Here is a 23,370-nt window from a genome sequence, read left to right as displayed (position 1 = left end):
TTTTCAAATGTGGATTAATGCTAATTGTACTTAATTTATTTCAAGATGTTTTCTTGTAAAGCATTATAGATAGTTTGTGTTTCTGGTGTAGAACCAAACTTTATTTAGCTATATTAATTTTATGCTGTATATTGAGAAGTAGACAATGTTAAATCCATATATGAGATACATATCTGAGGAAAAATGCATTGATGGTCAGCACCACCTAGCGTGCAGGCGTGAATTAGCAGAAGGCGATCATTCGTTTCGTGCTCGGTGGCTTTTTTGCATTGCGCTCATTGTGAAACGGCCTTAAGGCTGTATCCGAAATCGCCCTAAAGCCATTTTTAGTGGTGTCCGAAACCATAGTGGATGTTCGAGTGCACTCATTCAATCCCACAATGCACGGCAAAAACAAGTGTACAACCAATGTGCACTCAACGGCGAGAGAATACCCTTAATACACTGTGAGAGTCACGCACTGAATGAATTCCCGGCCACTACATCTGTGTGGATCATGACTCACATGTCAGTGGATAGTGCACTCAGCCGAACATGAGGAAACCTGATTAAACCTTACATTTTAATATGAATTCAATAGAAAAGGCAGAGAAAGCAAGGACCAAACTTAGTGACCCCTGCACTAGACCAACCTTTCTGCAGTCCAGAGCTAGGCTTGTATTTTGCACCCTAATAAATGATTGTGATGAAACTGGAGAAGCTCCATCTTTAAGTCCAAGAGTTGTGTTTTTTGGTTGTGGGACAGCAGTTTGCATCAGTTCTGTAGAATGGCCCGTATACACACATGGACTGTCATATTCAGCTAGTCTTACGTTTGTCTTTCATCACTGGACAACTCTGGATAAATGCTTTAGTATGTATAACATTGTAGTGCCTCCAAGTGGCACACTGCAGAACTGTAGTCTGTTGCTGTCACACACGTGTGCTAACTTCTTGAAAAAGTAGTTGGCTACACTATTAATAATATAGAAGTAAATCTGCTTTTAAAAGTATTCCATGTTCGAACACGGTCAGAATGTGCGTGAGACACTGTTGTCTTAACACGGAGAAACTGCGAATCTGCTCGTACTAAAGCAGTGGTTCTCAACCTTTTTTGGGCCAGTTAGTTTGTTCTTCCTCTCCTGGAACTCTTGAACACCCTTGTACTGCTGTGATTTTACCTCTACATTTTGGGTGGATGTTTTCAATTAGCTTTCAGTGAAAAATTATAATATTCATGCTGTAGTAATAGAAAATACCCTGTTTAAAAAAAATAATTCCCTGTTTTCTGACTGAACATGGTAATTTTGGTGGGTAAATATAATTTACACATGACATGTAAATGGAAATGTAAAGATTTTGTGAGAATATTTCAAAATGTGCTTTCAAAAACTTCAAAGAAAACTAGAAAGATGGGAAACGTATGCTCCTTGTCAAAATAGATACTATTTTAGCGCTGTCCTGATTCATATTTTTGACCCTGCAGCACAAAAGCTCAGGTATATTTGCAGCAATAGCCAATGCCAAAAATCACAAAATAAATAAATATATCAAAACTTAATTTTTGATTAGTAATATGCATTGCTAAGAACTTCATTTGGACAACTGTAGATGCAAGATGATGTATACATCTCAATTAAAAAAAAAAAAAAAACGCTTATGACTGGTTTTGTGGTCTAGGGTCACATATTTGTTATAGTCATGATTTATTTTTTTTTTTTAGTATGTCAGTGGGGGTGTGTCTTATATTGTTATGTTATATTGTTATATTCTCTGTCTTGCATTGTACATGTGCAATAAAAAATTTAATGACAGTAAAGACATTAATACTACTACTACTAAAATGTTTTTTTTTTTTAAAAAGTAATTCACATTTTTGTTTTCCATTTCATATTTATATTTCAGCCTTTCGGTTTCTCAAAAATGAAAACACCTCCACACAATTATTGAGCGGCATAGTCATTTTCAGCTATATATAACAGCTATATAATAAGAACTGTTTCTTAAGTAGCAATCAGCGTGATTTCTGAAGGATCATGTGACACTGAAAGCTGGAGTAATGAAGCTTTAGCATTAAAAGAAAAATACATTTTAAATCATATTAAAATAGAAATATATTTTCAAATGGTAGATTTCCTATTTTTACTGATTTAAAAAAAAAAATCCAAATAAATGCAGCCTTGCAGAGCAGAAGATATGTTTCAAACCCTTTTAAAATGTTACTGACCTCCTTTTTGAATGGTGGTGTGTATTATATATTTTATTTATAATACATATTTTCAAAGCATGTATTTAGCCCATATAACAGCCACATTAGCCCATATATAATTTTAAAAACATGTCATTTGATTTGACTGGACTTGAAATATCATTATCATTAGTTTCTCAAGGAGCAAAACAAGTCAATATAAATTATATTGGTAACACTTTACAATAAGGTTCATTAGTTAACAACATTAGTAAACATGAACTAAGAATGAACAATACTTCTACAGCATTTATTAATTTTAGTTAATGTTAATTTCAGCATTTACTAATGCATTATTAAAATCACAAGTTGTGTTTGTTAACATTAGTTAATGCACTGTGAACTAACATGAATGAACAATGAACTGTATTTTCATTAAATAACATCAACAAAGATTAATAAATAGTGTAATAAATGCATTGTTCATTGTTTGTTCATGTTAGTTAATGCATTAACTAATGTTAATAAATGACACCTTATTGTAAAGTGTTATATTTTATGACTGATTAAAAAAAAACTCTTTAGAAATGTGGCATTCAAAACAACCGCAGCAAGTCAGCAAACAAGAAGCATTCATGTTAATTTTTCCTAACAAAAACAAGGAGAAGCATATATTGATTTATCGTTTCTGAATGCTAATTAACGTTATTGTTTTCACGGGAGCTTCGGCAGCTGTGCTACAAAACGCTGAGCGAACACTCAAGTAAAGAGTAGTTGCATTGAAATGATACACCATCTAATCTAGCATCATTGGTGTAATAGTAGGTAACACTACTCTACCGGAACGCCGCGGCACATCAAAGCTCGGTGATTCGGTCATTGAACGGGTGCTGCGTTCTATTTCTGACGCGCTCCACGCGCTTGTGTTGCCGCGCCGCTAACTGGACACTTCCGGTGCAGATTATGTTCTTTCGCAAGTTTCAGCTCATACATCTTTGGTGTAAACTCGCTTTAACCAAACGACCCCCAACGAACACATCAGCTTTCAAAAATATCGCTTCGAGCGCCCCGTTGAGAAACACTACACTAAAAAAACGTGTTCAAAATTGCCGCCTTAACGCGGACACACGGTGGGTTTTTGGCCCTTTCCGCCTTCCATATTGGACAGGGCGCAAAATTTGCGCCTGACGTCATTGACGAGTTCCCGTCGTCGCCGGGTTATGACGTGCTCAGAGATCGCCATCATAAAGTTGCAGCACATTGCTAAAGACAGACACGAGTGACATGAGCTCTTAAGCGACGTTATTCATGCGGTTATAACGGCCCGTGACGCGTCTCTGGTGCTCGTATTGTCAGTTAGAGCCGTTAGTGATTCCGCGGCGGTGTGTTTGTGTGCGCTAAAGGTGAGTGCTCGCGCATTCAGTATCACACTTTGTGGCACATGACATTAGGAGCAATGTTTACATGCGTGGCTTGTTGAGTTTATGTGTGATTTTAATGTATGTCTTATTAAATGTGAGTGTAGGAAGCGTGTGGTGATGTGTACATACATGTGCTGTAAAATTGCTACGCGTAATCGCTCTGTAAACATTCAAAATACTAGTGTACTGTATGATTATGAAGTGTTTCTGGACCGGTTTATTGTCCAGACGCTCGCTTTTCATTCAGTGTATGCTGTTAGCAGGTGTTTCTGCTGGGTCTTTGCTTCTTGTAAACCTGAAGTACAAGCATTCTTGTTCAACTTCAGACACAAAACCATCTAATAACGTTAATAAATAACTTATTCATGTATTCATAGATTTATTCAGGTTCATCACAGGAATATTAGTGGAATCCCTTGCTTTCTTAAGCTTCCTCCACTCTGCACTTCATTAGTGATGTTATATTCCTGTCAGGACATACATCATGGCCCCTAAAGCTGCACAGCAAGCCACAGTGTACATCAGGTGTTGTTCTGTGAAGAAGCCCTGAGGTGGTCTTCATCGTGTGTGTGTGTGTGTGTGTGCAGGGCCGATGGCGTCTGCCGGGGATGGCAGCGTGGACTCTAAAGCGGAGCTGAGCGCTCTGCTGGAGCAGTGGGAGAGAGAACAGCAGGGAGGCACGAACGAACTGCTCAACATACTAACCAAGTGAGAAATGCTGTACTGACCCCACATTAACACTTACTGTTCCTGCACGTTATCACCTGACCCTGCATCACTTACTGTAGATGACCCTGTGCAGTGTCACCTGACCTCACATCAACAGTTACTGTACAACACTGCGTTAGAGCTGACAACAGACCTTAAAGGGATAGTTCACCCAAAAATGAAAATTCTGTCATCATTTACTCACCCTCCAGTAGTTCCAAACCTGTATGAGTTTCTTTGTTCGGCTGAACACAAAGGAAGATATTTTGAAGAAAGTTTGTAAGCAGGCTGTTTTGGGGCACCATTGACTTCCATAGTAGGAAAAAAAAATACTATGGAAGTCAATGGTGCCCCAGAACTGCTCTGTTTCCCACATTCTTCAGAATATCTTCCTTTGTGTTCAGCAGAACAAAGACGTTCATACAGGTTTGGAACTACTGGAGGGTGAGTAAATGATGACAGAATTTTCATTTTTGGGTGAACTATCCCTTTAAATGCATCTTGCTAAAGGACACCATCTGCTGTTGCATTATTATGCATGAGAATTAGGGCTGTCCAGCAATTTCAATTTTTTATTTAATTAATTGTGTGACCTACCGTTTGATTAAATAATCGCCATGGATTCATTTTTGAGTTTGCGAAATTGAGCAAAACATACAATACTGAAAATATTGTATCTTTTTGTCACATTTAAAATATTTGAGTAAAAAAAAAAACGCTCTATTGCTTGTATTGCTATACAATGTATGATTAAAGATGCAAGACAAAAACCCATACGGGGACATTTTTGCACTCATCTCATATTGTTGCACCTCCAAAACTTTAGTTTGAATCAATTTATGTCAGTAGCATAATTTAAAAAATGAATAAATAGTACAGCACACTAAGCCATATTACAATTGTGATTTGGTTTTAGTTAATCGTTCAGCCCTAGCACTAGCTGTCTTTTTCTGATTACTTACAAACCAGCCCAGGTGTCTGTGAGAACTGTTTAAGAATAATAGACCTGTCATTTGTTGGCATTTTACTTGCAATCCGTTCATGATATTGTGATGAATCGCTACATGTTTTACATTTAGTCATTTAGCAGGTGCTTTTATCCAAAGCGACTTACAAATGAGGACAATGGAAGCAATCAAAATCAACAAAAGAGCAATGATATGCAAGTGCTATAACAAGTCTCAGTTAGCTTAACACAGTACACAGTAAAAAATTATATAATAAATAAAAAGAAAACGCACAGAATAGCGCAAGCTAGTGTCAGAGGCCTTTTTTGCTTTTGTTAATTGTATAATAAATAAAAAGAAAACAAATAGATGGAATATAAAAAGATTAGAGAAGCTAGTGTTATTTATTTATTTTTTTAAGTAAACAAGCAGTTAGTAAATGAAAAGAGTGAAAGTCTAAAAAGGGGCTGATGTGCAGGACAGTGGCATGAAGGAAAAACACCCTACAAATGAATTTATTTAGCTATAAATGCCTCTCAAGTGTTAATGTGGTCGTATCAGTGGTGTGTTAATAGTTGTTTTAATCTCTGAAGGATTTCGGAGCTTGTTGAAAGGGAGACGGAGGAGTATCATAAGGCTGATCCTGACCCGTTTGATGACCGCCATCCAGGTGATTAATGCCCGTCCACTCCACACACCGTCATTTACTGTGGTGTTGTCTCCCGGATATAAAAAATAATAACTAGGACTCTTTCTTGTTTTGCTCTGAAGGGCGGGCAGACCCCGAGTGCATGTTGGGACACCTGTTGAAAATCTTGTTCAAGAATGATGATTTTATGAATGCGGTAAGATGGATGCGTAGTCATGTGATGTTTTGAATTGTGACTGAATTCACATTTCCATCATGGATTGAATTGAATACGTCTCAGTAGTGGGTACCAGCTCAGTGGTTAACCATGCACAGTACACATTTGATCTGAATATTATTATAATAATTAATATTATAATTGGTCCATAAATGAGTGCACATGTAAAGAATTGGTTATGTCTTAAGGCAAGGCAAGTTTATTTATATAGCACGTTTCATACACAGCGGTAGGTCAAAGTGCTTTACAGAAAAGGAAGTGAAAAAGTAATTTTAAAAAAGTCACAAAAATAAGGAATTAAAAAATAATAATAAAAACAAGATATAAAAATTTATTTTTAAAAGAATTTTAAACGGTTAAGAATAGAAAATGATTATACATATCACGCAATCAGTTAACACGGACCGTTTGGAAAATTAAAATATTGATACCAAACATTAAATCATGCAGGACTTAATAAGTAAATAAAAGACTAAACTAAAATAACTGTTATGATCTTGTTATATTTTGTTTAAATAATATTTCTGTGGCTATATATAAAGTGTCTATAAGTAGAGATTTTTGTATGTTGTTTATGTGAAGGGCTGCTTACAGTATCTCTGCATTCACCAATTGTATTCTTTAAAAGCATGTGCACGTGCTCTCTCTTCATTACGGAAGCTGTGCTTTAAGCCAAGTAGATCTATCAAACAGAATAAAAATAATTATTTTTATATATATATATATATATATATATATATATATATATATATATATATATATATATATGTAGAAGTACAATCCTACATAGCCTTTGCCAAATCATTTATTAAATATGCTTTGGTTCTTTTTAAAGCTACAAAAGTCATTCAGTCAAGTGGAGTGAGTGATTGTTTACAGTCGCTGAAGACCTAATTGACCGTGTTTACATGAATACTCATTCAGACGGATGTTTTAGTGCGTATGTGAGATAAGATAGATGATAAGATAGTGAGTGAGATAATGATACAAGAGCGATAAGCCATGAAAGAGGACTTAGTTCAGTATTTGTGCATTTCTTCATCACTTCTATATGCCAATAACTACACAGTCCTGCAAGCAGAATCCTGCGGAGACATATTTAATTACCTTAATATGGTATTTGATTGATTCATTATTATTGTCACTGATATACGTCATCCTGTTGCCTGGCCCTACAAATATATTTTGATGCGGTGTATGTACTTATGCTGCTGTAAGCAAAGCAGCCCTCTTTGGTTTCTGATCTTGAGTGTTTGGTTTATTTTTGTGCTTTAATAGCTTGTGAACTCATACGTGATGAGTAGCCGTGAGGTGGCGCTGAACACCGCTGCATGCAGACTGCTGTTGAACATCATGCCTGGCCTTGAGACGGCCGTGGTCTTTCAAGAGAAGGTACTTTGAGCCTTGTATTTCTCTCTTCAGAATCAGATCATGGGTTATGTAGCCTCACCGCATGTGTGTTTGTGTCCATGACAGGAAGGGATTGTGGAGCGATTGTTTAAATGGGCTCAGGAGGCAGAGCAGCCGCTCCGAATCTACGCCACAGGCCTGCTGGCAGGAGCCATGGAGAACCAGGACATCGCCGCTAACTATCGCGAGGAAAACTCTGTGCTGGTGAGTCCAGTAGCAATGCACTTCTAAACGCTGGAATAAATCACCCCATGACACGTGTGCATTCGATCTGTGACGATGTGCGATATGACTGTTTTTGATCGTGGACGATTAAAATGTCTCCACGATCTGCTTTTGAAGAAATACTAGTAGTATTGTGCTTAGGGGTGTACATTATATATTGTGTGATTAATATCATAATGGTTGTTTTAACTAGTACTCTAGTAGGTTAGACTAGTGCATGTTTGCAATTAGAGTGCGTTTAGAGTTTTCTATTAAAATACACTTAGAATGATTGCAAAATTCAAGATATGGGGACAGAAAATTTATATATTTATTTCATATAGGTAATCAATATCGCACGAAGAGTGCCGTTTCTTTTCTCCAAAAATCAGCGTGATATTGATTTTATACAGTTCAATAAACAAGAAATTAATATTAAGAGACTTGTGTTTTAGACACCATATTGCCTATTTTTGCTCCATTTCGCCAACAAAAATAATTCCAAACACAGCCACAGCTGTGTTTTGCGTCTCTGAGCAACATAACAATGTTTCGTCTCTGAATGAATCGACCGTTTAAATGATTTGGTTCAATCGCAATGACTGACTTATTAAAAGTGAATTTTTGCCACCTACTGGCGGTTTTAATTTCACATTTAAAGTATCTCTTCATTTTTTTTTTAAATAATTTCAAATATCAGTATTCAACGTTTTGTTTAAAATATCAAAACATTATTTATGCATTTGTAGCTGCAGGTTAAAACATCCCATGTCCCTCTGAGTTGCATTGAACAGTATGTAAATACATCTAAACACCTCTTCAGATGCAACGTCTGTGTTTCGCCTGCAGTGCAAAGATGAATTTTGTTGATACTGATTTCATTTGTTTGGGAAACAGCCGAAATATCTTATTCTAATTAACTGATTAAATGTAAGTATTTGACTCAAAAGATGACGCACAAAAATTGCTTTAAATGCCCATAAAAGGTAAAAGTCCTTAAAGCCTCGTTCAGACTGTCGGCCCAAATCTGATTTTTGTGCAAATCCGATCATATTTAGATAGTCTGAACATTATTTACTCACTGTCATGTTGTCCCAAACCTGTATTAATTTCTCTCTTGTGCTGAACATGAAAGATATTTTGAAGAATGTGGGTAACCAAACAATAGCCGGTCCACATTGAATTTGATAGAAGGAAGAAAAATACTATGGAAGTCACTGTGGACCAGCAACTGTTCGGTTTTCCACATTCTTCAAATTAGCATTTATATTCAGCAGAAGAAAGAAACTCATTCAGGTTAAAATCAACTTGAGAGCGAGTATGATGGTATAAAAAAACAGAATTGACAGACAGATGACAGAATTAAAATTTTTGTGTGAACTATCCCCTTAATCTTAATAAAACAGCAAAACACAAAAAGAAAAACCACCTGCTGCTCATGACTGAATAACTTTTAATACAGTTGCTTTAATATGAACAATGATGAACAAATAAAAATAAAACACTAAATACACTTCACTGTATTTAGTTTTTTATTTGTTCATTCGATATCTTGAATGCTCCTGCTAAATACACCTACTGTTCCAGAAAAATAAAACACTTTTTTATTTGTGTATTATGTGTACTTGTAATGTGTATCTATGGTCATATTTTTCAATAACAAAGGTAAAATAATAACAAAGATTATCTTCTCCCACTTTGACCTAAATGTCTGCCTTTTTTTAAATTTATTTTTTATTAAACCTAACTTGTTAGGTTTTGTTTTATAGTAAAACCTTATAGTAATAGTAAAACCCACGTGATAAAATCGTGATATTTCTGAAAATCATGATATGATATCTTTGCCATATCGCGCACTCCTAGTCTTAGCTAAATGAGTGGAATTAACACACTACTTTTTTTATTTACAGCTATATGGCTTTGTATGTAGAAATTAATAGTATGGAGTGAATATAAAGATGAAAAAGTTTTGTAAGGCAAAATGAAAGAAATTGGATTTGGTACGGATGTCTACAGTTTTTGCTTTTGATCATTGTAATATATGAAGTGTAATACATTTGTTTAGGTTTGTTATGCAACTTCATATTACATGAGGAGAAAGACTGCATGCAGTGAAATGAGAGAAGCAAAATTAGCACAGCGATGTAGAAAATTAGATGCCTCTTCAGTTATGCTGATGAGACGTCATTATTTAAAATCATTTGAGCGCAGAATGAGGACATTGACCTGTCACCATCAAGTTTTCCAGGGATGAGTGCAATAAATAGATGATAGCCCTAGATATTGATATTGAATAGAATAGCCCAAGCTACGGTTAATGGTGGTTTGATAAGTGCAAGTATAAACGTGCTGTTTGTAATTTTTTCGATGTTTTAACTGATGCTTTTAATTAGGGCTGAAACGATTAGTCGACATTATCGACAATAAAAAATTGTCGACAAATATTTTTGTTGTCGAGTAATCGTTTGATCTCACATGACCTAATGCAAGAGCCTGCAATACTGCGGTTCGACCAGTGTGGCGCTGTAGCGCAAGAATGCAATTCATCCCTCCTGGATGCAATTCAAGAGAAGACACACCCGAACCTGAGCGGCGTTTGATGAATGTGTAAATATATATTGCGCGCTTTCCTCTCAGTAACAAAATAAACACAACAAAAACTGACAGCAGTGTGAAAGCAGCAGTTAAAAATGCATGTGATTACAACGACGTGGATGTTTGCATGAGCTCTGCAGTTCAGTACTCAAGTAAAGTCCGGTCACATCATGTTTATTTATATAGTACTTTATGCAATAGATAGCCTTGAATCAAGCAGCTTTACGGTATTAAACATGAAAAACCAGTCAGAGTCAGTGTCGCTTTCAGTTAGAATTACAACTTGATTTTCTGAAATAAAGCAGCTCTCCAGTGTGGAGCTAGCTAATGATAAAATGGTTTTTTTTTATTAGTGGGGAAAAAAAATATTGAATTAAAGTGATAGTTTGTTTTACAGAAATCATTATCATAACCCTATACGGTAGGCTATTTTAAGACATTATGTTTTGAATAAAATAGTTTATCCAAAGCATCTCATCACTTACCTTTATTTTGATTCTTATCATTCTGCCTAACATCTCCTTTTGTAAGTGATGTGTTATTCAGTAACTCTTCCATGTAGCTAATTAAATGGTGAGAGAGTGTCTCATTTTGTGTGCCAAATACATCTATTTGTATAATGAATTGGTAACACTTTAACTAATGATACCTTATTGTAATGTATTAATTAACATGAATGAACATTTATTAAATTCACGTATTAATCTTTGCTAATGTTGGTTAATAAAAATACAGTTATTCATTGTTTGTTCATGTTAGTTCACAGTGCATTTACCAATGTTAAAAAACACAACTTGTGATTTTTATAAATGCATTAGTAAATGCTGAAATTAACATTAACCAAGATTAATAAATGCTGTAGAAATATTGTTCATTCTTAGTTCATGTTAACCAATGAACCTTATTGTAAAGTGTTACCAATTAATTGTATAATAATTGTAGTTACATAATATGCTTTTCTAAAGCTGAATTGACCTTTATGTTAGAATATGTATAACTTAATATTTTAACTAATTGCAAAAGCTGAATAATCAATCGAAGTCTACAGATTAATCAGTGAAATAATCGACGATTAGTTCTAATAATCGTTAGATTAATCGATTATCAAAATAATCGTTTGTTGCAGCCCTACTTTTAATGCTATTTAATGTCCATATAATTGAACTGAAGCTCAAACATCAGTGTTTGTGTCACAGGTACCTTTGATGCTGCAGAGACTGAGGGAGCTTCAGGAAAAGGAGGCAGAGAACAGGAAGGACAGTAAGCGTCCAAGCAAGAGTCTGGCTCCACTTCTGCCCCTGGACGAGGAGGCCGTGGACGGAGAGTTCGCTCCTAACGCTCACACCGAGAATCATGACTCGAGAAAAACCGACTCTGACGCTGAGCTGCAGCCCGTCTCTGCTGCGCGGAGCGTGGGGAGAGGTAACACGGGCATGAAGGGCCTGATGAAGCCCGCTGCAGCAGTCCCTTTAGAGCTGGACGAAACGGACGGCCCAGTAGAAGGCTTTAGGAACTGGAGGAAGAAGGAGAACGGTGGCAAAGTAAAGCAGAAGCTGAACTTCTCGCTGGCAGAGCCGGAGCGCAGCTTCAGTGAGCTCTCCAACAGCAGCTGGACTGAGATGAGCCCGTGGGTGATAGGAAATAACTACCATCTGTACCCGCTCACACCTGGAATAGAGCAGCGCCTGATCCTGCAGTATCTCACCCCGCTGGGAGAATACCAGGAGGTAATGTCAAACACTTTATATATAGGAGGACTATTTAGGGTTATGCCATGGTCTGTCTGAATACAGGATTCTGATTGGCTGGCAGGTGTTGATTAAATTCGTTGAACTGCAGGTAGTTCCAGGTCATTTAATCACGTTCCATATTAATGTGCTTCCTATAAACATTGGTAAGCATAGTAACATACAGTTACAGTTCAATAGTAATACAGACGAAAATAACCGTCATTTTTATTGTTCCGGTCAAATATTGCAATGTGAATGCTGGGAAATGACCATGGCATAAACGGGACAATCATGGCTAGCTGTGCATTAAACGGTCTGAATGCACTCCGCTGCGCGCCGGGTGGCTCTTCGCCTCCACGTCCTGCATTCAAGTCGTTTAATGCACAGCTAGCCGTTGATTATCCCTTACATGTAATGATATTATCAATATCGCGATATCACAACTGTCTCGATATTATCGTGGTCACATGGCGATATGAAACGAAAGGTCTTCCGGACAAAATAAAAGGTTTTAAAATACATTTGCTTTGGCACGTTACATGTTAAACAAACTAAAAGCGAAAGCACGGTATGCTTAATCCCTTCATCAAGTCAAGTTTTTGCTGCGTGTTTCAAAGCGAAGCTCTCACTTTGTTCAGACGATCAGCTTGTGATGCGGTGTTTTCTGCGTCTCAGAACGGCTCTGTTCTCAGTGAATGAATGCAGTGAACTCGTTTATTTCATGTGCTGTGAGTTTAGGAACACAAAGGCCACTAGTTATGCTTTATTTTCGCGGCAGATGATCACAGCATTTCACTAGATGTGGAGTTTTCCTTCAAAATAAAAGCGTAAAAGTGCAGTATGAATTGCTGACAGCGAGCGGCTTAAATGCAGTCCAAATTCAAAGTATCTCTTTCAAGTGTAGAAATTAGGAAAGACGTATTGTAATTTCTCTACTGTACTGTAAATATACCTATGAAATATTAATTTTCTTTTATTTTACAGTGCAGTTGTTTTACAATATATGGCTATTACTGTCATTGCTGTTTTAGGAACAAATTAACAAATTTTAATTATAATAGTGTGAATGTAATTTAGACTGAGACAGTATATCACAAATAAAAAGAGGGTTAAGTTTCAGGTACAAGTCAATTCAATGACTTTTTTTCTTAATTAAGTTTTCTTAGTTAAGAACATGGGTTGGAGCTCTTCATTTTGAACTCTCAAAGTACATTAGATAGAATAATTTAACTTTAAAATGTACAAAATAAATTTTCCCAATTCTTTTTTTTTTTTTTTTTTTTTTTCCTTTTAAATATGGCAATGAATATTGTTATCCTATTCCATTAGCATTGGAATTTTTCCAATCAAAAGGCAGTTTGACTGTAAATTAGATTTGAACAAAAATTTAAGCTTAAAATATATAATTATATAAATTTAAAGGATGCCTGTGGAAAGATCGAGAAACTTCACATATGTTCTCTTCATGAGTGCTTCACAGAAATGAGTGAGCATGTGTAGTTTTAACTCTATAAAGCCTGAAAAAAGTGTTCTAAGCTGACATTCTAAAAAGGAATGTTTTTAATTATCATTTTTGATGCATCAGTCATTTATGGCTTATATAGTGAGAATCAGTAGCCCATTTCTCCAGGAGGCCCAAACTAAGCAAAAACATGCTTTTTGATGCAGATGCTGATATTTATGTGGCCAAAATAGGATGAAACTAATAGCTTCTAATGTGAATCAATCAGATATTAATCGTAATAGACTACTTGCATTAAAAAGCATATAAATATCTGTTGTCAAAGCATATAATGCAAAGCACTCTCATAAAATTAAGATACTAAAACTGTTACTGAGGTTATACCTTATTTAACCCTAAAGAGTGTATATTAGTACCTTTTGAAAGGCTACCACCCCAGGGACACTTTTTCTTTTTTGATTTAAATAAAACTAAGTTGCTTCATTAGTCCAGTAAGTGTTTATCTTGAAATATTACTAATAATATAAAATTTATTCTTGTTTTATTACCGTCCACATCACCCAGCTTTAGGGGACAATTCTGAAAATATGTATAGGCTGAATAGACGCATTTGTCAACTTTGAGTCTAAAGATTCAATATATCTAGTGAATATGCCTTAGAAGTAATGAATATTGGAATCCGCAAACATATTTTCCAAATATTAGTTTTTCCACCAAAAACAAATAAGCGAAGCTGTGAACAGAATCTGAGTTTGTGTTAAACACACTTTATTCGGACTCTGTGGTGTTTTTTTCTGAGTAGTTCCACTTCTTAAGCGGTCTTTAAATATTCAATTAAACTTTTTTGCACCTCTCTTTCAGTGCAGGAATAAAATCGTGGTGTTTGCATTTGTGCAAAACATGCTTTCCCTTCTGTTTTTTTTTTTTCATGTCATTCCAATTTCTTTTTTACACCTGTGCGAATGTCCTATTTTATTATATTAAGATGTGTGAAAAACAATTCAACAGCAGAACTGACCTTGATGAGCTTAACGAGTTTAATTTCTGTGTTTGTGTGTGCAGTTGCTGGCTGTGTTCATGCAGCTCGGAGCTCGTGAGCTGCTGATGCACTACATGGACCTCAAACAAACGAACGACGTTCAGCTCACGTTTGAAGCCCTGAAGGTACCTGAAAGATATCACATGCACTGCAGCTCAAAAGTTTGGACTCGCCTGACTGAATGTTTCTCGTGATCACGAAAACCTTTTGATCTCAAGATGTATGCATAAAAATTATATATTTGAGGACAAATCTAAAATGTGCCTACGTGTGATTTGCTTTGTAAAGTTAAAACACCAGGAAGAGTTTTAGTTAAGGTGCTGTAAGCATTATATCTTAAACTCACTTTTGCCATAAAAATAGCCTTTGGTGCTGACATGACAGCAAACCTATAATAAAATCTTCATTTGACCCTCTAACTTTAGCACTTTTGCATTCTCTATTCTATTTCTATCCTAACTACTTGTTTTATTTTTATTTTTTTTATATAAAAAAATCCTTGCGTACTGCATTAAGCTAACTGAGACTTGTTATAGCACTTGTATATCATTGCTCTTTTGTTGATTCTGATTGCTTCTATTGTCCTCATTTGTAAGTTGCTTTGCATAAAAGCGTCTGCTAAATGACTAAATGCAAATGTGGAATAGATTCATGCTAAACAATGAGGGCAAAAGCTGCTTTAAACACAAAGGATGCTTACGCCAAATGTTGATTTAATTAGATTCTTTTGATCAATGAGCTTCTATTACCTATTTATGACATTTATTTTTGACAGCATCCGCATTTTTACACAAGTGCCTAAAACTGTTAACAGCGCTGTAGCTCTGCAGGAGGTTTCTTGAAGCGTCTTGAGACACAGTTCTTCTGGATTTAGTCTCAGTTTGTTCTGTTTCTTCATGTCACTGCAGACAGACTGAAGATGATCAGATCTCAAAGATATCACTGGATTATTACAATTAATGGCAAAATGAATGTTTGTAAATGTAAACGGATATTTCCTCCTGACACACTCCAGCAGAAGATAGAAATAACTGACTTAAACCACTTTTTAGCTGCTGAAGACACTAGTGTTCTCATCATTTTGGCCACCGCTGTATTTAAATATCTTGATGACACCGTGATTATTTGACTGATTTTTTTTTTTTAATTCTGATCTTGGGTATCAATTTACTCGTCCTCTCCATTTTCTCTCTGTCTTCCAGTATCTTGCATCTCTCCTCCTCCATAAAAAGTTTGCTGCCGAGTTTGTTGCGCATGGCGGAGTGCCAAAGTTACTGGAGATCCCGCGGCCCTCCATGGCAGCTACGGCGTCTCTCTGTGCCTCTATTACCTCGCATACAACCAGGACGCTATGGAGAGGGTAAGATGCTGTCCTGATACGGTGATCACAGCCAGACCTCTTCTGTGTCTTACTGTTGTGTTTATCTGATTCCTCCGGCTGTGTCAGGTGTGTATGCTGCCTCATTCGCTGCTGTCGGAGGTGGTGAGCTACACGCTGTGGCTCCTGGAGTGCTCTCACGCCTCCGGCTGCTGCCATGCCACCATGTTCTTCTCCATCTGTTTCTCCTTCAGAGCCGTGCTCGAGCTCTTCGACAAACAGGACGGGCTGCGGCGGCTCGTCAACCTGGTATGCACTTTTTAGTGTTTGCGTAGGGATCATTACAGTGGCTGCAAATGAAAAAATGCATGCAAATTAAGAAAACATCTTCGTCAATTTGACTACACGCATGCTGCAAATACATGCAACAAAAACACGCTGCAAATTAGGCACAGACCACATCGGAAATGTTTAAGGGAACCACAAAGTGATGGACATGGCTGGGACATATTTATCAATGTTTGCTCTGAAAGGTTAGATTTTTATTTTAACATCCTGCTAATATGAATCCTCATAGCTGCTTTTTTGTTGGATATTGTTAGCCTAAATATACTGACGAAATACACAATTACTATACCTGTGAAAAGTTATGTAAGCTGGCTAACTTACTTTTACAACTTCCGGTACAAAAATTAACCATAGCATATGGTTTTGCTATTGAAATTTATCAATTAATTAATAAATACATTTATTATATAAAAATAAATATAAACAAAATAATGGTTGCTATAGTTAAACCATGGTAACCATGCATAAATTAACCATGGTTTTGCTACACTAACATACTATAACCATGGTATTTCTGCAACTTTGGTTATACAAATTGTAATCAATATGCCAAAAAAGAAAACGTGGTTAATTTTTGTTTTGTTGCGGTCTGTGCTACTTGAGAGTTTCTATATTTGTTTGTGTTGTATTTGCAGCACATGATGAAGATCTTTTCTTGAATTAAAGACAAAACAACAAAAAGAGATACTCCACTCAAAAACGTTGCCACCGTTTACTTGTCGCCAAAAACTGTTACTTTCTTGAGTGGAACTTATTTTGCGAAATGCCTCCGTTTTTTTGTTTTTCTACATGCATTGGAAGTCAATGGGCTCCAGTGTTTATCATACAGGGTAAGCACATGAGGGTGAGTAAATGACAGGACTTTCATTTTTGGGTGGAGTGTCCCTTTAAAGAGAAACGGGTGTAGTCAAAGATGAAGGTCAGCCTGGGAAAGAGCTGGTGGTCATTGATAAACTGGGGATGGTGATGATATGAGGGGAGGCGGGCCCTTTGCTAACAAGTTCATATTTCTACTACATACACGACCAGTCAAAAGTGTTTGAACGGTAATGTTTTTTTAAAGAAGTCTCTTCTGCTCGCCAAGCCTGCATTTATTTGATCCAAAATACAGCAAAAGCAGTAATATTGTGAAATATTTTTACTATTTAAAATAACTGGGTAACACTTTATATTTTAAGGTGTCCTTGTTACACAAGTTACATGCACTTGCTATTATAATAACAATTATGCATAATTACCTGCAAGCAACCCTGAGCCTAACCCTAACCATATAGTACGTACATGTAGTTAATTAATATTGTTCAGTACTTAAATGTATAATTACACTGTAACAAGGCTACCTTAAAATAAAGTGTAACAAATCACTGCTTTCTATTTGAGTATATTTGAAAATGTAAATTATTCTTGTGATTTCAAAGCTGAAATTTTAGCATCATTACTCCAATCACATGATCCTTCAGAAATCATTCTAATATTCTGATTTGCTGCTCAAAAAACTATTATTATTATTATGTTGAAAACAGCAGAGTAGAATTATTATTATTATTATTCTTTTATTTTTTAATTTTTTTCAGGTTCAGAAGAACAGCATTTCTCTGAAATGGAAATCTTTTGTAACATTATAAATGTTCAATCACTTTTGATCAATTTAAAGCATCCTCTATTATTATTATTATTATTATTATTATTTTGAATGAATATTTGAACACATTTAGTAGTATAAGGCTTATGCTTTTCTTCCTAAATGGTTTTGGTGTGTTTAGATTTTGCTAGTTGTGTTGGAAGGACAGAATATTTTCCCCTCTCTCTTGTAGTTATTTTGTATGATGTTACCAAAATAATGTCGTTAAAGGTTTGGGTTTATTTGCACGTACAAGAGTAATAGATGATAAATGTCAATAGATATTCTAATCTGATCAAGGCTGGTATTGAGACGGACACACTGATTGGATGCAGAGTTTGTGTGTTTAGTACTCTGTCCTCCTCCTCACAGGGTGTTTGTGTTTTGTAGATTAGCACTCTGGAGATTTTGAACCCAGAGGACCAGGGTGCGCTGTTGAGCGACGATGAGATCTTCTCAAGCAGACAGACTGCGAAACACACCTGCATGGCGCTGCGCAGGTATTTTGAGGCTCACCTGGCCATTAAAGTCGAGCAGGTCAAGCAGTCGCTGCAGCGAACAGAGGGAGGAGCGCTTGTACACCCGCAGCCTTATTACAAGGTACATCAGTTTAACACACTACCGCTGTAATGCATTACACGGCCAGATCCTTACTACAGCTAGGACCTTCTTCAACAGTCACGTCACTGTGCTACCTGATTATGTTGTGCATGGTTTGTTGTCTGAAATGTACTTTGTGGTTGTCAGTGTTGGGGGGGGGACACATTACAAGTAACGCGAGTTACTAGTTACTTGGAAAAAAAGTAATCTGATTATGTAAAGTAACGCATTAATGTTTAATTTACAAGAAAGACTTTTTCAAATAAGTAGCACCAGTTACTTTGCTTTCACATTATTTACTGACAGCTGTCCTCGTGTTAAGAGAATAAGTGCAGAGGCGTTGTGCGCTGTGTAAACATGTTACTGTAGTTCTAGACTAAATGTCTACATGCATTTGCTTCTCACTCGCAAAAAAAAAAAAACAGATTCCGTGTATCTCAAAAAGAATAAAAACGGTGCAATGCAAACTCAAAATATGAAGCAAGCCTGCAATAATTAAATGTTAAATAACATAAAAAATCCCATTTTATTAATGTCTTTGCTGCTGACCTTCGATGATCCAATGCAACCATACTAATGAACAATTTACATTAGATAAAAAAAAAAAAAAATTAAATATTGATTATTATTGCTGAAAATAGTTGAACTTTCTTCTCCTGCATCCTTTTCTTCGTGTAATCCAGAATGCACAACTGAAAGGTTTAAGCAAACCCTCTACTGTACAGACATATTTACATTTCCTTCAGCCTGAGGCTTACTGAGGTAATTATGCAATATTGTAATGCATTACTTTTAAAAGTACCTTTCCCCAACACTGGTGGTTGTGTTCTTACTGTGATGTCCCGTGTTACTTTTCAGTGAATAGAAGAATTTAGGAAAGAAGTTAAACTTGGAAATCTTGTCAGTTTGTGCAAGGCCAAAGTCCTGCTTTGTAAGCTAAAAATTAGGTCTCTGGGAATGCTTGTAGATTGTGTTGAAGTTTTAATTAGTTTTTTCCCCTGTGTAAATGTTTGTAGGCTTGCTCCTACACCCATGAGCAGGTGGTAGAGATGGTGGAGTTCCTGATTGAGTTTGGACCGGCGCGTTTGTACTGGGAGCCTGCCGAGGTCTTCCACAAACTGTCCTGTGTGCAGCTCCTTTTGCAGCTCATTTCTATCGCCTGTGACTGGAGAACATACTACGGCAGGTGAGGAACTGCTAAGAGTGGTGTGGGAGTAAATGTTGCACCAAAGTAACTATGCGAGACTACAAGTTAATTTGTTTGTTTTGCTGTAAACATTGTGACTGCTCTTTTACACTGACCCCTATCGGTGTAGATGCAGCATCACGTAAGGTCTTCGGTTGGCTGTCAGTAGAAATATACACTCTTCACACAACTGTAATGAAATATTAATTTTTTTAATCATCAAAAGTGCCAATATCAGAGGGGTTTCCAAGACAAAGTGAATTGAAGCCCCCAACCATCCGCCGCCGCCTCCGTGGCGTAAATCTGACTTATGATCGAGAATGCATGCAGCTTGTAAATGAACATGGAAATTAATAATAATAATAAAGCAGTCTTCTTTATTATTAAAACAGCAAATTATATTAACAACAATGACAAAATAATATTTCTATAACTTTTTAAGTTTAATAGGAATTATGGAACAGTTTTTGCCATCGTTTGTAACCCATTCTTTGTACAATAAATTATTAAAAGAATAACAACCTGAGAAAGCTGCAGAAAGAACAAGCCGAGCTCAACATGCCCCAACATTTTTGAATAATTTGTTTATTTTTATATATTTTTTATAATTATTACATTTTTGAAACTTTGAATAATTAATCATTTGTAACAGCTACATTTATAATAACAACCTTTTTTAAATTACAACATAAAAGAGGCTTTTTTTTCTGATTTGGGTTTTTCAAAGTGAAACAAAAAGGGAACATCAGGCTAAGCCTATAGTCTGTACAAGTGTTCGGCTGTTGTGCAACTACTGAGCCACTTGAGTGAATCTGCAAGTCCTGCTGCTTTATTTTTCGGTCTTCATGTTTCATGCCAGGAAAACCAACATGTTCACTTTGTCTGGTTTCAGCAAGGATCACTGACAATGTTGCCAGCCGCACTGAATACATGCTCCGAGGGAGCGCTCGTAGCACATATAGTCATATATTGGTAATACTTTACAATAAGGTACATTAGTTAACAACATTAGTTAACATGAACTAAGGAACAATACTTCTACAGCATTTATTAATCTTAGTTGATATTCATTTCAGCATTTACTAATGCATTATTAAAATCACAAGTTGTGTTTGTTAACTTTAGTTAATGCACTGTGAACTAACATGAATAAACGATGAACAACTGTATTTTCATTAACTAACATTAACAAAGATTAATAAATGCATTGTTCATTGTTTGTTCATGTTAGTTAATACATTACAATAAGGTGTCATTTTGTTAACATTAGTTAAAGTGTTACCAATATATTGTCTGGCAACTTTCGACAGAAGAGGGAATCGAGCCTGGCAAGGCAAGCGGAGCAGAGTGCAGATCAAGGGCTTCCTCCTGCAAATAGCTTACCTTGCGACTTGTGTCTGCACGGATTCTTTTTAGGACCGGAAAAATAAAAAGTGCGGTGATGACCTCGACACCGCGGTCGGCATCTCATTACTGCGGTAATGCGGTTATCGTCACAGCCCTACAGGTGACGAGGAGCTTCAGCAGAACAACAGTAAACTGTGGCCAGATGAGATTTTGTCAGGCCATATATCAGTAAAAACCAATCGTCCTGTCAGCTGTTCTGTGCTCGTAGTGTGCAATTGCACGTACAAATGCGGCGGTGCGCGCTGTGAGAAAATACAAAGCGTGTCAGAGCTGCGTTGCGTTCAGCAGCAGCTGCTCTTAAAGTAACAGCAGCCAATTAACATAACCAGCTACTGTGATGTCTATCAATCATAGAACAAAGGAAAAAAGAGGAAATCAATAACTTTTGTAGCTTTAAGGATTCATCTATATTTAATTTAGTGTTTGATAACTTTATTCAATTACTGTATATTTCCTACTTGCTGAAGGGCACAGGTAGCAAATATGACATTTATTATAATGGATTTATGTGAAGATTGTTTGAAGTTCACTTATTTTTAAGTCTTATAAATATTCACATTGACATCTCATTTATACTGTGATGTTGAATGACTATAGTCCAGGGTAGGCAACGTCGGTCCTGGAATGTCGCTCTCCTGTAGAGTAGCTCCAAACTCCAAGCTGAACTCTGCAGGACATCGGCACTCCAGGACCGGCGTCGGCTACCCCTGCTGTAGTCAATGGTTACATTTTAGGGGAAAATTTTTTTTTTTCCTAGAGACATCAGTAGTATTGGTATCTATGGAAGCCCTTTTCCGCCACTGAATAAAAAATAAAGGTAATTGCGACTTTCTCACAATTCTTACTTTTTTTTTTCTCATTGTTGCGTGATATAAACTGCGAGTTAAGAAACTTTTTTTTTTTTTTTTTTTCTCAGAATTGTGAGTTTATATCTTGAAATTCTGACTTTATAACATGAAATTGCGAGTTTATATAATGCAATTCTGAGAAAAAAAAAGTCAGAATTGTGAGAGTCACAATAACCTTTTTTTTATTCAGTGGTGGAAACGGGCTTCCATAGCTATCGGTGATACCCACCTTTAGTCTTAAAAAAATACAATTAAATGAATATTAAAAATATACTGTATTTGTTGTTTCTACATTAATTTGAAGATTGAATGTGAAATTATTGCAATATAAAAGTATATTTAAAACTATAATGGTAGGTGGGAATAATCGCGATTCATTTAAGAAAAAAATTTGCAATTAATTAGTTAATTTCGATTGACCGCACTAATTAAAATGTCTCAAATGCTTGTGGTGTTTGTTTTCATGCACAACACTCTGTTGGAACACTTGATCATTATAGAGCTGATAATGTGAAATTTCAGTATATCATCTGCCCCGTGCTGAAGTATTCATTTCATGTGATACCTGTGTTCGCGATTTTAACTTTTTTTTTTTTTTTTTTTTTTTTATAACGTTACTAAATGCACCTTTTTTCTGGTGAATGTGTTTCAGGGCTGACACAGTGAGGTACGCTTTGGATATCTTGAGCATTTTGACAGTCATTCCTAAAACGCAGCTGCTGTTGTCTGAGAACGTTGCTGTGCTGGATGAGAATGGCTCCACCATCTCCACTGTTGGTGAGAATTTGCTCTTCTGCTGATAATGTACATGGAAAAACCCATGGACAATTTTGCTTCTACTTAAACCCATCTTCATGCACTTATGTTATAAAATATATAGCAGAAGTTAGTTTAACCGTTAACATGTTTATAACAGTCTCCCTGAATAATAGCATGACTAGTTTAATGGCACTGACATTTGAAGGAAACTTTTCACACTGTGGTCATTTTCTATTGAAATCTTTCATAACTGAAGCAGTGTTTCATGTCAGTTTGAAAGGGGTTCACACCACTTTTAACCCTAGGCTACACACTAGAGTAGGGCATTTAGAAAGTTCAGTCTTGTACACTGAATCCTATGATTGAATTCGATATGTGTGAGTGCTGTTCTACAGACTTGTTTCAAAGCAGTTCACAATCAGTGAATACTACACGTCTCTATTGATTGATTAACATGAAGGACTAAGATAGTAATTTAACTCATTCATTATAGAACTTATTGTCTGCACAATAAGTTTATTGCCTTTCTTTCAACACATTAGCGTATTGGCAAAATCCAATATCAGTTGACCTCTAATTTGTATGTCTTGACAGACTTTGCAGTATCTACATCTTGAATAAGATATTTCACATAAACAATGTTTACATGTAGTCCGCAAGAGATAATAATAGTTGAATGTATAAAAATCACCCCGTTCAAAAATTTACATACGCTCCAGAAGGAAACACGATGC

General features: G+C 36.1%; 1 protein-coding gene across 1 annotated transcript in view; it reads left to right on the top strand.

The window, feature by feature from the left end:
- Window positions 1-3,366: 3,366 nt before the first annotated feature.
- Window positions 3,367-23,370, top strand: part of LOC131545654 (DDB1- and CUL4-associated factor 1) — a 36,832-nt gene continuing 16,828 nt past the window's right edge. Inside the window, 14 exon segments of the mRNA XM_058784681.1 lie at window positions 3,367-3,570; window positions 4,176-4,296; window positions 5,837-5,913; window positions 6,015-6,088; window positions 7,388-7,501; window positions 7,586-7,723; window positions 11,515-12,045; window positions 14,573-14,674; window positions 15,752-15,851; window positions 15,854-15,909; window positions 15,997-16,176; window positions 18,227-18,436; window positions 19,453-19,622; window positions 22,530-22,654. Coding sequence (XP_058640664.1) covers window positions 4,181-4,296; window positions 5,837-5,913; window positions 6,015-6,088; window positions 7,388-7,501; window positions 7,586-7,723; window positions 11,515-12,045; window positions 14,573-14,674; window positions 15,752-15,851; window positions 15,854-15,909; window positions 15,997-16,176; window positions 18,227-18,436; window positions 19,453-19,622; window positions 22,530-22,654 — 1,993 coding nt within the window. The 5' untranslated portion in view covers window positions 3,367-3,570; window positions 4,176-4,180.

Source organism: Onychostoma macrolepis, chromosome 08 (assembly GCF_012432095.1).
Source record: "Onychostoma macrolepis isolate SWU-2019 chromosome 08, ASM1243209v1, whole genome shotgun sequence".
Taxonomy (NCBI): domain Eukaryota; kingdom Metazoa; phylum Chordata; class Actinopteri; order Cypriniformes; family Cyprinidae; genus Onychostoma; species Onychostoma macrolepis.
This window is presented reverse-complemented; position numbering and strand designations above follow the sequence as displayed.